Below are 18324 nucleotides of genomic sequence, written 5' to 3'. Positions count from 1 at the left end.
ACAGAGATCTTAAGAAAATCCACTGAGCATAGTTGATTCCAGAGTATGGTAAGAAAAATTATATTTTAAAAATAATTTAAAATTAAAATAGAATGAACTAAGTTAATCTAAATGGAAAAAAAACAAAGATTTTGTTTTTACTAGCTTTTCAACTAGTGAGACTTTGTTACCAAGTATTATTCTGTAAATCTCCTTTGGCTGAGGGCATACTGTAAAGATAATTGTTACTATAATTATTCACCAGGAGATGGGACTAGGTAAGATCAAGAAATTAATCTATATCATGTCATGTGTATTTATTTTTGAAGTCTTTCAGTATCTTGACATTCCTTTAGACTTTACAGGAAGGAATTTGTTTTAATATTTTATATGCTAGTTAGGTGCTTTACTACACCCATTACTATGGTATCTAATGGACTCATCACAAAAAAAAATGCTATAATAGTATCTGTCCCTTCTCTTTTCCTCCCCACAGGTAATAATAATTTGTTTTGAATCACTGTTTTTTAATAATAAATCAATGTACAGAAGCTAAATCAAGCACATTAGTTTTGCACTTTATCCTGGAAGCAGCCTAGCCTAGGCTCAGCTTTAGCCCAGCTGCTCTTCATCCAGGTGCTTATTTTAAGCCAGGCACTGAGAAAGCTGAGTGATGGTGCTGTTTATGTTTGATGAAAAAAGAGATATAGAGCCGCATGTTGATGGCATGCTGCTGGCCTAGTTTCCTATGTTCCACAATCTCCCTCTAGTTGCTTCATAAAGATATTTAATTAGATGATGGGGAAAGGTAGAGCCTTGAGGAATTCCACAGCTGAGGGCTTTGGATGAGGAGGTGCACCTGCTTATTATGCCTCATTCCAAGTTTGGGAAGACAGCCCAAGAGAAAGGAGTGGATCAAATGCAGCACATTTCCAGTCACCTTGGACATTTCTCAAACATGAGGACAGTGATATTTGATGATGATTAGTTTTGAATGCTTCAGAGACCAAGCTGGACATGTGTGCGTGTGCATCAACCCCATGTCCATGGAGAAGAGGAGGTCCTCCATCAACATAACCAGTTCTGTCTCAGTTCCACATCCTGGCATAGAAATCTGATTGGGAGAGATCCGAGGTACCAGCAGCTGAAATTGGAGTTCTCTCTCTGGTAGGTTCTTTATTATTTTACTCTGGAAGAGAGGCAGTTTGTGATGTCTGCTAAAATGAGAAATGATTACCTAAGTACCACTCAAACTACTGCATGATTTGGGAGTGGAATGTAGGATTCCTTCTCAGCAATCACTGTTGGTGGTAGAGGTCATTTAAATTCTCTACTGTCTTTAAGCAGCTAAGAAGATTATGTATCAGAGTTGTCTGTGGTGAACCAAATAGCCATTATTTCCAGAACCACTGCTTGTTTGAGATTTAATTTTTGGAAAAAGGGTGCTGTACTGGTATTTATGATAGTCGTGTTTGGATTGCTTCAGTAAACAGGGAACTAATTAAGCAGAGCAAAGTAAAACATTTGCACCAAACCCTGAACCAACTGAACTTATGATTTTGAGCTTCATCCTATTCTTGAACCTCAGTTTGTCAATACAAGTTCATCATGGACTGACATTCACACAGCCCTCTCTCGGCACAGTCTTCCTCCAACCAGCAGCCATCCTTCCTCCTCAAGTCTCAAGGACCCTTCCCTTGTTTGTTTATTTCTATTGTTCTTGGGAAAGGCCTTGTGGCCCCCAGCGGGTTCTTTCAGTTTGGGCCGCTGGCCCCCATACAAGTCTTGTGGTGATGTAATCAGCACATGAGTGCAATCAGATGTGCACTAATAGCATAGATTTGAAACCCCAGGTAACAGCTTGTGCAAAATTCCAATCTCCATCAAAATTGGATTTATGCTGTATTGTGCTCTCCAATAGTCCTGGTTCCACTGAGAGAGGACCCTAGGATTTTCTTACACATCCTTCCCCACACCCCCTACAAATTTAATCTCAAATTTTGATTAAAGCACATTTAATTTTCACATTCTTCATTACATTATGTATGAAATAAATGGGCTGGTTAACTTTGGTAAATAGGTGATTGTTACATTTCCCAATTTCCCACATTAATCTTTCCTTGATAGACTTAGTAGTGCTAGTTATACTTTAAAAACTGGGAGCCAATATTAATTGATCCAATCACATACAGCTTCTAAAGCTAGCGACTAAATCTTCCTTCACTTAAATTGCTTTCTTTAATTGGAATCAGACTGAAGGAATCAAATGACCTATTTTCTCATCTTCAAATCCAATATGCTTTCTTATTTGAAAACAATATTTCTGGTAGAATATTTATACCTTTACAATATGCTGTGTACTAGAAGGTCATACTGGGATGAGTATTTGTAATTTGTGGTAATGTACTTCTTATCCCTGATCCTCATAGGATGCTTCTGTATTGAGATGTTTCATATCCTAGAGGATTTTTCCCCCTTGTAAAATGTTAAACAGAAACCATATCTGTAACAGAATGACTATGTAAATTATGTAGCATTCCAAGAATACTGTTATCCAAAAAGACCCAAGTACCTATGCCTCAGCCATGTGACAGCTGCATTCTACTGGTGTTTTAACTTTGTTAATCAGCACATTTCTTAGGATACAGGATTGCTGGTAGTTGCCTAAAGCAATGATGTTGATGTCAGTTTGTCAAGCACAGTGCAATGCATCTGGGCTTGTTGTCTTGGTGGTGATTGTGAATACCTCCCAACACTCTAACTTGCATAGTCTATGTTTGGCTTAAGAACATAAAGTGCATTCAGGGCCAGGAAAAGACTGTATGGTGTATAAAGGCCTTCCCCTTATTAAATACAGACCCCTTGTTTCAGCATCTTAAAAAGCAATTGCAAAAAGCAACCTGCTTTGTCTGACTGCTATTCACAACTATCAGAGCAGGGGTTCTCAAACTTCATTGCACCATGACTCCCTTCTGACAGGAAAAATTACTACGTGACCACAGGCGTGGGGACCGAAGCCTGAGCCAAACCCCTATCCCTGCTGCCCTGGGTGGGGTAACCAAAGCCCAAGCCCAAGGGCTTCAGCCCCAGCAGGGAGCCTGTAACTGAAGCCTGGAGGCTTTGGCCCCAGGTGGTGGGGCTCAGGCCCCAGCAAGTTTAAGCCAGCCACTTTGGGGTCCCGACTCACAGTTTGAGAACCGCTGTATAGCATATTAAGCCAGCACTTGTGGGTATTAACCAAAAAAAAAAAAAAAAAAGCAGAACTCTGAATTTTCTTGATTTAAGTTTTATGCAGTATTTATATTAATGAATATGTAGCATGGTAGCAATCAGATACAGAAACATCCATTAATACGAATCAATTTGCTGAACAGTTTTACTAAAATGAAGTAGTCTCAGACAATCAGATTGAAGGAATTGTGCATTTATAGATTCACCCAGTACAGCAATTTTCAGTAAGTGTATAGTATACACACCCCTACACTCTAGTTTGCTATAGTACTCACCAGAACACCCATCCATATGGTATTGCCACTAACATGCCTTTTGCTTTAGATTTTTGTTTCATCAACCTGTCCATATAAACCGTTCCAAACATTTTTAACTGGAAGAAAAACAAATACTGGACTCAGTTTTTCCTCTGACTTACACTGGATTGCTATAGATCAACCCCTGCTGCCCATGGCCCCAGGAGAGCATTTCCGCAGCTACAGCAAAGCAATCAGGCCAAACCCCCATGTCAGGACCCTATTTCCTCATGCCAGGAAAGAGGGGGCAGCACAGAGCCAGCTGGTTCTCTACCTGATTATTCCCCCACTCCAGGATAATCCTCCGGCAGGCACTCAAACTGGCTGTGTGGCCCCTGTGCGCCACAACAAAGGCAGAGGAGGATATGGTCCAAGGTAGTGGACAATGGGTGTCTGATTTTCCATCAACTTCAATCCTTTCCCAAGTTTGTAGATGCCAGATCCACAAAGTTTTGAAATCACGTCTCTCACTTGATACAAGTGAAATCAAAAGAAGGTTCTTCAGGTATGTTGCAACCCAAAGTCCCGTTGGTTCTATTTTTAGCAGTAACTTTTGCTGTAACTAAGGCTCAAAAAAAAAGTCTTGGAAAGTATTTCTCTCAATCAAAGAATTTGTTTAATTGATGAGCTAGCTGACTTTCTTCACCAGCCTGTACTTCATTCCAGATTCAGTGCAGTTAGGTACAACATAGATTCAATGCCCAGTTGTTGGCATTTGTGCTTATTTGGAAGCAAGCACTTGCTCCTTTTAACCAATACAGCTGCTCATTTCAGATGGAGTCCAAATGACAGCCATGCCATTCTAAATATCCCCCTAACTCTGCAGCCCCTTGATGAATTTCTCATAGCATCAGTCTCTCAGTTAATAGGGGGGGGGAATTGAATTAGGGTTTTTTTCTTTCCCATCAGATAGTTGCCGATAAGTAATCATTAGGTAGATCGGTTTTCCCAGCGAGATGAAGATCCAAAACTTGTATGAACCACTTTGTACAAAACAGACTTAAGTCAGCAGCATCCAGCTTCTGAGGAAGACGAGATGCTCGGGTATCATTTTCTGGCTTGCTTTTCTAGTTAGGAGAGATTGAGGAACTGCCCCCCGCCACCCACCCAGAATAGCCCATAGAACAGTGGTTATTGCACTCAGAGATAGAAGATCCTTGTTCAAATCCCTTCTCCTCTTTGGGGTCAGGGGTGGGCAGAGACTTGAACCGGGAGTCTCCCATAACCAGGTGAGTACCCTGACTGCTGGGCTAAAAATTATGAGGGGCGAATGAATGACTTTCTTCTCCCTCCCACCTCCATATGTTTTGTGTGAACTTGGCTGTGGGGCCTGACTCAGTGGGTGCCTTCTGAGCACCTATCAGATCAGGCAATGCATGTGAGTTAGGTAGCCAAACATACATCTTCCCCTGGTTTGTAAACTGCTTGGGGCCTTAGGTGGGAGAGAGAGAGGTACCTGGGTGCCTAGAGGGAAGCAGCAACGCACAGGCTCAGAGCCAGAAACACAGGTGCCTAGCAGATCTGTACTGCAAAAAAATCTTGGCACCAAGTGAATTTAGGCACCTAGAGGGTCTTCAGCAGGAGTTTGGTCCCTAAAATAGGGACTTGGGGCTTGTTTACATTTACAGCACTGCAGCTGCGCTGATGTAGCACTTAGTGAAGACACCCCCTACACCAACAGGAGAGCTTCTCCTATCAGCGTAGTTAATCCACTTCCCCAAGAGTCTGTAGCTATGTCAATGGGAAAAGGTCTCCTGTGGACGTAGCACTGTTCACACCGGGAGTTAGGGTGGTATAACTGCATCACTCAGGTGTGTCGAAAATTCACACCCCTGAGTGACAATTACCTAGACATAAATTTGTAGTGCAGATCAGGGTTTAGGTGTCTAACTCCTTTTGTGCATCCAGGCCTAAGAACAAAACTTAGTAGCAGAAAATAAACATTTTCCATGAACTTCATCATGATTTCCTCTCCCTGAACTCCTTAGGAATTATATTCTTAATGAGGTGGAATGAATGCCATTTCAGTCAAAGCATAATGTTTCCATCTTGAGAAAATGATCTGTTGTGTCCTTACAAATAAAAATCATCAAATTTTCCATGCTCTATTACACCAGTGTAAACCCAAAGTAACTCAATTGACTTTAATGGAGTTACCCTAATATAACAGATAGAAATCTGGCAATACAGATTCGATTTCACTTCTTTTGAAAAATGTTTCAGTTACATAGATGCTTTTTCCCCAGCAGCTGGCAAATTATGCTCTGATTTAAATAATATTCTTCTGCCTCTCAGAAAATATTTACTAAGGGAGAGGGAATAATGGTAAAAACAATCCAGCAATTTTCACCATTTTAATTAAAAGATAATTTTTTTAAATCAAAGTCATGGTGAAAGGGTAAATAAGAGCGTAAACATTTTAGCTTGCTATTTATTATAGAAGAGAAGGGGACATAGGGGTTTGGAAACGAACTACATTAGTTGGCACTAAAATCATCATATAGCTTCTTTTTTAACAGATGTTGCATTATTTATTCTCTTGATGAATTTGGGTTTTTTTAGTTCCTTCCGTCTGCAAAGAAGTGCAAAAGAATGGCACAGAACAACTTTCAACCTGTCAGTCTAGAAAATATTTGACAATCTCAAAAATGTGTTTCTATTCCTTCACAGTTTCTCTCTTGTCATCTACCGCAGCTGTGTCTGTGGGGAGTGCATGATTATTCTGTGGGGAAATTGCTTGTTAAATTAATAAGCTTTGAAAGTTTAGAAGTAATAAAATCACAGCAGCAGTAGCTCCAAAGCAAAAGATTGAAAAGTCTGTTGGCAAATCTCTCAATGAGGAGATTTCACACAGTTGTTTGGAATTCTAATTCCAACCTCCTAAACTGTTTAGGAATAAGATGTAATCCAAGATGTAATTGTGTTCCAATTAACACAAGAGGTAATTTTGCATCTTTTCTTACAATCTGTACGTTACTGAGCTAACCCTACTTCCTTGCTTGCCATCTCTGTGATGAAGCAGAGAGATTAAATACACTAGGAAATCAGGCAATTTTTTTTTCTTTTTGTAACAAGATCTGTTGGGAATTACAGGTTCTCTCTTCCTGCTCTTGAAGAATTTCAAGTTGAAATACCTGCACCTGTTCAGATCTCACAATATCAGTTATCTGCTGAATAATTATTCTTTTGGTTCAGTTTGTTAAAACAGATCCCCACCACACATCAACCAAATCAATAAGATTCCTTAACAATAGACTTGAAATGGTTATTGCTGAAACTGTCATCTCTTCTTCCCCTCTTTTATTACTGTCAAACCTAGTCTGCTTCACATTATATAAATCCTGCCACGTGTATGCAGCAGAATAAAGAAAGACTTCAGAGAGCACTCGGCATTTTCATTCATCAGTAACGGCACAGGGCAAGGCAGTGGTGGAGAGGGAATTGTCACAGAAAGTAAGATTCAAATGAATGGAGAACTTTTTTGCCCAATATCCACATAATACAGCAGATCTTCCCTTGCACTCGTTTCATCAGTTCTCAGTGTAAGGTGCCAGCAACTCAGATAGAATTCAGAGATTCAAAGTCCAGAAGGGACCACTGATCATCTAGTCTGACCTCCTGTATAGCTAGGCCACAGAACTTTCCAAAGTAACTCCTGTTTCAACTAGAATGTATATCTATTAGAGAAACATCCAGTCTTCATTTAAAAATTGCCCATGATGGAGATTCCACCACAACCCTTAACAAATTGTTCCAACAATTAATTGCTCCTCATTGTTAAAAATGTATGCCTTATTTCCAGTTTGTATTTGTCTAGCTTTAACTTCCAGCCGTTAGACAATGACATGTACACTATCATTGTGAGACAAGTAGAGAGTCAGGGCAGGCTGAAGTGGAAAGTACAATTCTTCTTGAGCAGATGAATATTGTTAACCATGTGTGTTTAATTTTGGGGAGAGTCTTATCTTTTTGCAATGTGATGTAATACAGTTCCAAATTTCATCTTAATCTGTTTAGACCATGGGCCAGATTCACTGAGGTAATCCCTCTTAGCACCAGGTCACCTTCACCCAGAATAAAGGACAGTTGTGTTATTCTGCTGCCCTACTTTAGGTTTTCTACCAGGTGTGTGGGGTGGGGTAGGGGGATTGTCAATTTCTGTGGTATCCACAGGAACCCCAACAGAGGAGATAATGCAGGAAATAATGCACACATCTTAGCCCAGTCGCTTCTTAGGCTGTGCTAGCTTCCTGTGCACTCAGAACAGGGAAAGTTGCAGCTGAGCCCCTGGCAGATTTGCATCACTAGAGACCTATGTCTGGGTATACACCAGTGAATTTGGCATAAAGCCTGGGATGAATTTGTTCTGATGTCTGTGATTTGACATCCTCCACTAGATGAGAATCACTGGACTCTGCTTATTAAAGAAGCAGAATTGTGGGCACATTGCTCACTATTCTGAGGACACGTCCCATATACATCCGACCTACTGAAGCCCGCTGTATTGATGGATAGTCTTGCTTCATTACTGTGAGATTTTAACATGATGTTACCTAACCAAAAAAACCAAAAACAAAAAAACCCATACACAACCAACCTAGTAGGGGTTGTTAGTCCTGGTGATCTTGCATCAGCTTTCAGCATAAAGCACATTTCAGTGGGTCTCAACTTGCTAACAAAGGCTCAAATCAGAAGTTCCCAACTTCTTGTTGTTGTTAAAGCCCCTCTTGGGATGGGCTGATGGATGGGCGCTTTCCCACTCCCGACTCCCAGCATATTCAGGCACCCCTCAAACCTGACATAGTTGCTGCCATCTCTACTTTATTCTCTATTTTCCCTCTTAAAAAAAAATAGTATGTGTTTCTGGACTCTTTCCTTCTCCCACCTTGACATTCCCTCCCCCCCCCCACCCTTCCTTTTTCAACCTTTTCCTTTCTTACTCTTTTACAAGTGTTCTTGTAACTCTTCTCCTCTGTGCTCCACTCTACTCTCTGATCATTCTGACCCCACTCCCCATTAATGGCTCCTCAAAGCGAAGGGCTTCTATTGGTGCCACCTGAAACGGAGCTGGAGGCCCTGGACAAAGGAGAGAAGCTCGGGCTGGTGGCCTTCCACAACATGTTAGCTGCTACTGCAGCCAGTTATACCAGGTGATACAACAGGAGCACAGGAGAATGTATGAGTAGCTTTCTAGGAGCCAACTGGTGCTTTATTTCCCAATGAAATAGGAGGTTTGCTTTGCATGTGTGCAGGGCAGATCTAGGGCCCTACGGTCTTCTTCTCTACCCCTCTTAACTCGTCTGGGACTCCTGAAGTGGTCCACACATCCTGCCCCAGGATGGAAAACACAGACCTAAATTAATTGTCTGCTTCAAGCTACCTCAGATGAAACAGACAGCATACTCAGTTTTAAGATGAACAACAAAAGCAGAATCCCTTGCTAAAGTTAGTTTAAGCTTACAAAAATCAACTTATTGCATTCTGTTAAGAACATGGACAAAACTGAAATGAGCTAATTAAATAACCAAAATCCAAACTGACAAACAATTCTTACCACTTAAAAAAAATAAAATCTCAATCATTTCCATGCCAAACACACAAATTAAAGGTTTTACAAATAACAAGGCACTACATCATGCCCTGAATTTTAATGAATTCAGCAGAAATGAAAATATGACTGGTGAATCTGAAGTTGCAGCCTATTTTTGAATGATTGTTTTGTCCATTATATGAGTAAGGTGGTGAGGAATAGAACAGAAATACTTTGTGGCTCTAACCTTGAAATCTATGAACTGTGCAGCTAGCCTTGTGAATCAAAGAAGAAGAAGGATTTACTTAGTTTTTATAAGATATATACCGTAAATTCAGAATACTGAAAATGAAAAGTTCTTAATTCCACCACCACGTCCAGGAATTACAAAAAAAAAAAAAAAGATAGACTAAATTCATACCTTTAAATCAATCAAACCAACTCTGGGGGCATTTCTATCAAACAAGCTAAACTGTGAGTCACGATCAAATATAGCAACGTAAACAGCATTGGATAAGGCAGAACACACCTCTAAAACATCCAGGCCTGGAACCACAAAGGGACTTGGCACTGCAGTGTCTAACTTTTAGTTACCTAGAAATGTACAGGAACAAGAATGATATTGACAAGGCCTGAATCGGGTGTCTAGGCTCCCTGTGCAATGAACGGGGAGAGAGATGTGCTTAAGAATTGGATCCACAAAAGCCAGCATGGTAGGCAGGGAGCTACCAGCAATGGTGCAAACTAAGACCGAGCCCACTCACAGACTTAGGAGCCTAAATCCAGGCTGCAGGGAGGTGCTATGTCTGCTAGATATCCTCTCCGGGCATCAAACAGCTTAGGCACTGTGCTAAGTCCATATGTAACCCTTCTGGCCAGGTGGTGTCTGCAGCCACAAGGGTTGGGTTCACTATCTAGGGGTTCCTCTTAATACAAAAGAGACGCAGCTCAGGGCCCCACGCAATAACCTGGGAAAATTAAAAACAATCCCTGTGTGCCTCAGAGGCAACACTTCCCCACTCACAAGCAATGAGTCTATGTATAACAAAAGGAAAGTTATTAAAAAGGAAAGGGAACACAGCATTAGTTTGAGAAAACACCACCACCAGGATTCAAAAGCATGTAACCATTAAGCAAACACCCGCACCACTGTACGTTGGTCAGTGTCCCTTGCCTGACTTTCCCATCTTGCGGTATAGAAGTCCAATGAATGAATGTCCTTTTAACATGCCACTACTCTCTCTCTGCACTGCACCTCACCCCACTCAGTTTTGACTTTTTTGGAATTTGTTTTCCCAATCACAAACAAATTTAGCAAAACCAACATTCACCCATATATCATTAAGTGTTACTGAATGTGCATTTACCATCTAAAAAAATTCCATCCAAAAACTTTTGTCCAGCTCTAGTTATGACATATACTGTGATGATCTCTGAATAACATATTTCTCATGATCATTTCCATAGGGCAGCACCACCACTTTTATTTTATGCGGTTCACTGATTTAAGCAACCATGAATATGTTATGCCTGCTCTATGTTCTTTATATTTTCACCTATAAAATGGTGAACTGAATAAGTTTATTCTGTGAGGTTTCAAAGCCCCCAAGTAAGCCCTGTCGATAAAGACCACCTCAGTAAGTGTTATTACAAAGCAGATACCTTTTAGGGATCCTAACATGGTGAGTTAAGTTGGCAGGTGATCACATTTTTGCTTTGTTGTGATCTAAAGTCATTCTCTCAGGCTGTCTCTTCCTGCTTTTCAGACTTGTCATGAGACAATTTTGTTGGTTGTGAGTTTTTTACCTTTATATTTATTAACTTGTCTTTTCTGTATTTTTGTACTGAATCCTTTGAACAGAAATTTTAACAAGGCGGTTCTTACGTTACTATATTAGGTTGCAATAAGAGCTCTGAAAGAGGGCACTTCTTACATAAAATCATCTAAAATCAGGATTTCAAACAATAAATGGAGCAAAGGACAGTTTAGGCTTAATGTTTTTGGTAATATCTACCCTGTAACTTTTATCATGGCTATTATTTATAAATATTTAAGCCCATCTGTATTCTGCACAAGTCTGAGCCCCGCCAAGCTTTGTGAATGAGATAATTATAGTAGATTCTTAAATTAGCTAATACTTGTACAGTGCATTGAATATATTAGCATCTATATAATGCTTTCTTTTCAGAATTGTTAATTAAAAAAAAAATCGATGTTAGAGTCTGGAGTTAATTTCCTGACATGTTACTTCAGTGCTCAAGAGCTTGTTTGCATTGCAGAGAATGAGATTTTGCTTAAAAAAAAAAAAGTATACATAGCTGTATTGCTTATATTTTCTAGGTCTTTTCTTCCACAGTCATAGGTCAGTGTCTCTATAGATGTAATAGACAATGGCTTTAAAAAAAGTAAATGGCAATACAGTAGAACCTCAGTTACAAAACACCAGAGTTACGAACTGGCCAGTCAACCACACACCTCATTTGGAACTGGAAGTAGGCAATCAGGCAGCAGATGAACTCCCCCACACATCCCCAAAAAGGTAAACACTGTACAGTACTGTGTTAAATGTAAACTACTAAAAATATAAAGGGAAAGCTTTTAGTTGCTACTACCATAATGGCAGCCCCAGTTAAGGAGGGTACTTAAGCACGTATATAAGGGCTTGTCTACACTGGCAATTTACAGCGCTCCAACTTTCTCACTCGGGGTGTGAAAAAACATCCCCCTGAACGCAGCAAGTCTCAGCGCTGTAAAGTGCCAGTGTAGACAATGCACCAGCACTGGCAGCTGGGCTCCCAGTTCTGGTAGCTACACCCCTCGTGGAGGTGGGTTTTTTAGAGTGCTGGAAGAGCTCTCTCCCTGTGCTGTGCCGCAACCACACAAGGCATGTTAAGTTAGTGTTGCCAGTGTAGACTAGCCCTAACTTTGCTATCTGTCAATGTACCTGGTCTACAATTTTTGAGAAGTCATCTGCTTCAGAGATAAAATGTGCTATTTATTATATATTTTGATGTGCTGAATTCAAATATGACAATTAAAACAACTGGCTACTGTTTCTAAGATATTTAAGTTTTTACATTTTATGTCCATGTATATTGTGTAGATAGTAGAGTTTTAATCATAAATTGTAAACCTAGGTCTTTTCATGTGTTTATGGTTGCTTTACATGATAATATTTCACCTGTCCTGTTTATGTAACACTTTAAAAATCAGCAAAAGGGTTATCTAACTAAAATTTATTATGAAACAAAAGGCAAAAAACTATTATGTACATAGTTTAGTCCTATTCAGTGTCTACTTGGCGCTTCTTGGCTTGTCTCTTGTATTCATTAAATGGAGCATCTCTTGTCACTGTCCAGCAATAGTCTGCAAGCATTGATGGGCTCCATTTGCCCTGATAGCGTTTCTCCATTGTTGCAATGTCCTGGTGAAATCGCTCACCGTGCTCGTCGCTCACTGCTTCGCAGTTCGGTGGAATAAAATCTAGATGAGAGTACAAAAAATGTATCTTTAGTGACATGTTGCAACCCAGGCTTTTGTATGCCTTGAGGAGGTTTTCCACCAACAACCTGTAGTTGTCTGCCTTGTTGTTTCCGAGAAAATTTATTGCCACTAACTGGAAGGCTTTCCATGCCGTCTTTTCCTTGCCACGCAGTGCATGGTCAAATGCATCATCTCGAAGAAGTTCACGAATCTGAGGACCAACAAAGACACCTTCCTTTATCTTAGCTTCACTTAACCTTGGAAATTTTCCACGGAGGTACTTGAAAGCTGCTTGTGTTTTGTCAATGGCCTTGACAAAGTTCTTCATCAGACCCAACTTGATATGTAAGGGTGGTAACAAAATCTTCCTTGATTCAACAAGTGCTGGATGCTGAACACTTTTCTTCCCAGGCTCCAATGACTATTGGAGTGGCCAATCTTTCTTGATGTAGTGGGAATCTCTTGCACGACTATCCCATTCACAGAGAAAACAGCAGTACTTTGTGTATCCAGTCTGCAGACCAAGCAAGAGAGCAACAACCTTCAAATCGCCACAAAGCTGCCACTGATGCTGGTCATAGTTTATGCATCTCAAAAGTTGTTTCATGTTGTCATAGGTTTCCTTCATGGACTGCATGACCAACTGGAATTGATGGCAAAACATTGCCATTATGCAGTAAAACAGCTTTAAGACTCGTCTTCGATGAATCAATGAACAGTCTCCACTCATCTGGATCGTGAACGATGTTTAGGGCTGCCATCACACCATTCGATGTTGTTGCAGGCTACAAGATCACCTTCCATGAAGAAGAATGGGACAAGATCCTTTTGACGGTCACGGAACATGGAAACCCTAACATCACCTGCCAGGAGATTCCACTGCTGTAGTCTGGAGCCCAACAGCTCAGCCTTACTCTTGGGTAGTTCCAAATCCCTGACAAGGTCATTCAGTTCACCTTGTGTTATGAGGTGTGGTTCAGAGGAGGAGGATGGGAGAAAATGTGGGTCCTGTGACATTGATGGTTCAGGACCAGAAGTTCCATCCTCTTCCTCGTCTGACTCAAGTGAGAATGATTCTGGTGCATCAGGAACCAGCAGTCCTTCTCCATGGGGTACTGGGCGTATAGCTGATGGAATGTTTGGATAATGCACAGTCCACTTTTTCTTCTTTGACACACCTTTCCCAACTGGAGGCACCATGCAGAAGTAACAATTGCTGGTATGATCTGTTGGCTCTCTCCAAATCATTGGCACTGCAAAAGGCATAGATTTCCTTTTCTTGTTCAACCACTGGCGAAGATTTGTTGCACAAGTGTTGCAGCATATGTGTGGGGCCCACCTCTTGTCCTGATCTCCAATTTTGCAGCCAAAATAAAGGTGATAGGCTTTATTAACCATAGTGCTTATACTGCGCTTTTGTGATGCAAAAGTCACTTCACCACAAACATAGCAGAAGTTATCTGCACTGTTCACACAAGTACGAGGCATCTCTGCTCACTGGCTAAACAGAAATGTGTCCCTTTGCAAAATCAAACACTGACAAATAAGAGAGCACGACACTGTATGATTTCTAGAGCTGATATAGGGCAATTTGTTCAGCAGAGTGATGTAAGCTTCGTTATGATCGCATCATCCATGACTTCTAGGAATAACATGATGCAATTCATATCATGTATGACACAATACCATCTTCAGATTGCATCATTCATTGTTTTGCCTAAAAAGCAAGTACTGTCCAAACCCAGTCATAGATTTATTCATAGATCCAGTCAAAGATGTATTTTAGTCATTTCTGGTTTAAATTGAGATCCCTTCCCTTTATAACTCACTTATCCTCTGCTATTCCCAAGTCAAGGGTCGTATATACTGACCCAATAGCATATCTTGAAAACTAGAGCCAATCAACAATTTTAAGCATCATTTTCTTTCTCCGTGACCCAGAATTAGTAAAGTTTGACTACATTTATTTCAGAAGCATTTTGCCTGTAGAGCAGTGATAGTCAATGGGACTATTTGTGCATAATGTGCTTACGGTTATGCACATGCTTAGGTAGCTTCCTTGATCAGAGTCAAATAGTAATAATAGTATTACTAAGAACTATCAAGCAATCAACATTACTTAAAGTTATTGCCAAGACACTTTTTTCTTAATTATCTGATCAACCGTCTGTCCTTCTACTGTGTATCTGTGGGATCTAATATATTGTTCACAGGGAGGCAGCTCCTCAGCTGGAATTAATTGTCACAGCACCATTAATTTCCATGGAGCTCCGATAATTTATTCCATCTGAGGATCTACACTTTGCATTTATCTATATCGAGAGAGAGAGAGAGAGATCACCATAAGATAAGTATTTTGCAAATAATATTTTTAAACAATTCATTCTCATATTTTATATATATATATATATATATATATATATATATATATATATATGGGAGTTTGTATCACTCCCTAAACTCCTTGACCAGATGGATTATCCGCCCAACCATCCCTGACTGAGTTTGGCCCCAATCACACCTACTGAATTTCAAGAAGCCCTGAAACATATTAGAGCCACAACCTGTGAAACAGATCCATGCCCCCCCAGGCTGGTAAAGCCAGTGAAGAACAATGATGCCCACTACTAATGGAAATAGTGTTTCTGTAGCCTCGTGGAATTCCTCTCCAGCCCAAAAAACTCTGTACCATGTCCCATTCTTTTTCACATACTTCCTTCAGAGGACAGTTTTAAACATAAAATTTAGGGAAAATATCAAAACAAAGGTTTCAGAGTAGCAGCCGTGTTAGTCTGTATCCGCAAAAACAGGAGTACTTGTGGCACCTTAGACTAACAAAAACACTTAGCCCACCATGGGCTATAACTCTCATAGGCATTTCCCCTTATTTCTCTCACTGCTGAAAGGCAGACACATCCTTCCCTTCAATCCCCTTGCTTCCAGAAGGATTGTAGGAGCCCACCTCCCTCCTGCAGCTCCTGCTAACTCTCCAATCTCAGGTCATTATTACCATCACCTGTCCCCTTCCCAAATAAGCCTGATAACAGAACAAAGTGGGCTTGCCTCAGGCACCTACCCTTTAAGGAAGACGATCACCCCGTTTGACTGCTTTCAGAGAGGCACACCTATCAAACTCCTTGAAAAAATGTAATAAGTTCACCCAATCTCCAAGAGGCTAAACACCCTGCTCTGAAAATCTCTTCAAGTACCATCCCATCTTCAGCCTCCCATTCATGGGGGAAACAAATGGAGAAGTAGTAACTTCTAAGCTCTGACACCCTATGACATGAGCCAACATCCTGGATGCCTCACTGGGTGGAGACTGGGGCACAGTACAGACAGTTCCAGTGGAACTAAAAGATTACCTCCTCATGGCCAGGGACACAGGTAAGATCTCCCATGCACATTCTGCCAGATCTCTGTAGCCTTTGACAAAGTGGACCAAAAGTACTACTAACACTATATGACCTAGCAGGAGTAGATGGCTCAGCACTACAGTGGCACCAAGTATTCCTCTCTAGCAGAACTCAGACTAATGATGGGTAACTCCTCCTCCTCTCTGAGGGCCCCTTCCTGCAGGGTTCCACATGGATCCATACTAACCCTCTTCTTAATATCTACCTGTGATCACTGGGAGATATGAGATGCCATGGGTTTGGCTTCCATCAGCATGCCAATGGCATTCAGCTACATATCTCATTCTCAGCTGATGCAACCCCAGACACTATTAAAATGTCACAGTGCCAACAGGAAATCACCTCTTAGATGAAGAGCAGCTGGCTCAGGCTGAGCCCAAGCAAGATCAAGTGATGCTGGTTGGAAAGGAGAAATACTTCAAAAGAGCTGGCCAAGACAGTGTCTCCACTTTCTATCAAAGGCTTACAGCCCCCATTTGCAAAGGTGTGTGAAGCCTCAGGGTCTTCTGACACCTTGATAAACCTGGGTGACCAGGTAGCATCAGTTTTCAGAAATACCCTCTGTAACAGAGTTACTATGCTGGCTGGATCTGGGTGTGTGGCACATCCACAGACAGACCCTAAAGGGCATGGGCTCCTCCCACAGAGAAAGGACAACTGGAATCAGGAAGCTTGTGGGGCAGGGTGTTTGTGGTCTAAGGGAAGGAACCGTTTTCAGGAGGGGAGCTGCCTCTGTGCCCTCTTACAGTAAGTAACATCTTCTATTGTTACTGAGCACGTGTTACCATTCCAGGGATTCCGCCTGCTTGTACTGACCCATCTAGAAGACAACCATATGGTAACCGAACACTTCTTTCTCCTCCAGCTTGCCAAGAAATTTCCTCCCTGGCCACAGTAATCCACACACTTGTCACCACCAGGCTGGATTACAGTGACTCATTGTAGCTGAAGCTGAATTTGAAGACGATGCACAAGCTCCAACTGGTACAGCAGGCTGCTTTCCGCCTTTTTCTTGAGCACATATTGCCAGTACTAAAGTCCCTTTATTGGCTACTAGTCAGCTTCCCATGACATTTTAAGGCCCTGTTCCTTATTTTCATAGTAAGGAACAGATCAAGCTCCAGCTACAAAGACATTTCTGTCTATGAACCACTGCCACAGCTGCATTCCCTTGGTACAACGCAGAACTCATATCCCACGATGAAGCACATGAGAGGGACAAAGCATGCTTTAAGGGGTACCTCCCTGGAAGCCGGTTTCATAGACAGTCAAGCAAATCTAGAGTCTGACCATCTTTGGAAATGTTGCAAGATCTTCTTTGAGAAGGGTATTCACTTATAGTTGAAAGGCTGTTTTATTCCCAAATACCTACCAACTCCTCCCCACCCAACCCCCCACTACCTCAAGTAGAGTTTTGACCCCAAAAAGGGAAGTGCCAAGGACTCCATGAAATCCACTAGGGAACTTCACTATTGTCACAGATTTACATGGAAGGCACTCAGGTATTATTGTGATGGGTGGCAATATAAAACCTGGGGGTGGGGGAAGAGAAGAGAAAGAGAGAAAGAAATATCCTGGCTCCATTGGAGTTAGTGGGAGTTTTTGTATTACCTACAGTGGGGCCAGGATTTAAACACAAAAATTCTAGATAAATGCCAGATGAAATGCAAAGTGCATTATTCTTTTCTTTCAGACTGAAACCAAGTCTTGGAAATTCTAGATTAGAAACTCTCTGCATACTTCACTGTTGGAGATTCTAACCTGTTATAGATCCTTTAAATTAAAAAATGGCAGTGTATATTATTACCTTAATATGACAATATCGTGCATTTCCACTGGTTTTACAGGAACCACAAAAGGCTTTTTATGAGTTTATATATTTAAAATAAGGTATATCCTGACCAATGATGACAATGATTTTAACAACATCTGAAGTGTTATTTATTTGATAGCTTTCCTAATGGTAGGGAAAGAAACTTTTTGCTTAAAAGCAGTGTTTTTGAATTTCAAGAACAGTCCCTTGGTAGTATTTCGCATTTGTGTCTGGTCATATATTTGTTCTGTTTTATACACCAACGCCAATAATTTCAGCACAGTAGTGAAAAGGTGATTTCATAAACTGGTAAAAATGCACTACTGTTGATTTGCCTAGCCCAGGGGTAGGAAACCTATGGCACAGGTGCCGAAGGCACCATGCAAGCTGATTTTCAAGGCACCCACAGTGCCTGGGTCCTGGCCACTGGTCCAGGGGGCTCTGCATTTTAATTTTAAATGAAGCTTCTTAAATATTTTAAAAACCTTATTTACTTTACATACAACAATAGTTTAATTATATATTATAGACTTAGAGAAAGAGACCCTCTAAGAGACCCTCTAAAAACATTAAAA

The 18324-nt window shown here is 40.9% G+C and overlaps 1 protein-coding gene across 4 annotated transcripts in view; it reads right to left on the bottom strand.

Annotated features, from left to right (window-relative positions):
* Positions 1–18324, bottom strand: part of KCNH8 (potassium voltage-gated channel subfamily H member 8) — a 337777-nt gene that overhangs the window by 251860 nt on the left and 67593 nt on the right. Inside the window, exon 2 of one of the 4 annotated variants that reach the window (XM_039525056.1) lies at positions 3486–3583. The exons of the other annotated variants lie outside the window; for them this stretch is intronic. Within the exon in view, the coding sequence (XP_039380990.1) occupies positions 3486–3501 (16 nt within the window). The 5' untranslated portion in view covers positions 3502–3583. The remainder of the gene's footprint in view (positions 1–3485; positions 3584–18324) is intronic. 4 annotated transcript variants of the gene reach the window in all.

This window comes from Mauremys reevesii, linkage group 2 (genome assembly GCF_016161935.1).
Source record: "Mauremys reevesii isolate NIE-2019 linkage group 2, ASM1616193v1, whole genome shotgun sequence".
In the NCBI taxonomy this organism is placed as follows: domain Eukaryota; kingdom Metazoa; phylum Chordata; order Testudines; family Geoemydidae; genus Mauremys; species Mauremys reevesii.
The sequence above is the reverse complement of the archived record's forward strand: the minus strand, read 5'-3'. Positions and strand labels throughout refer to the sequence as shown.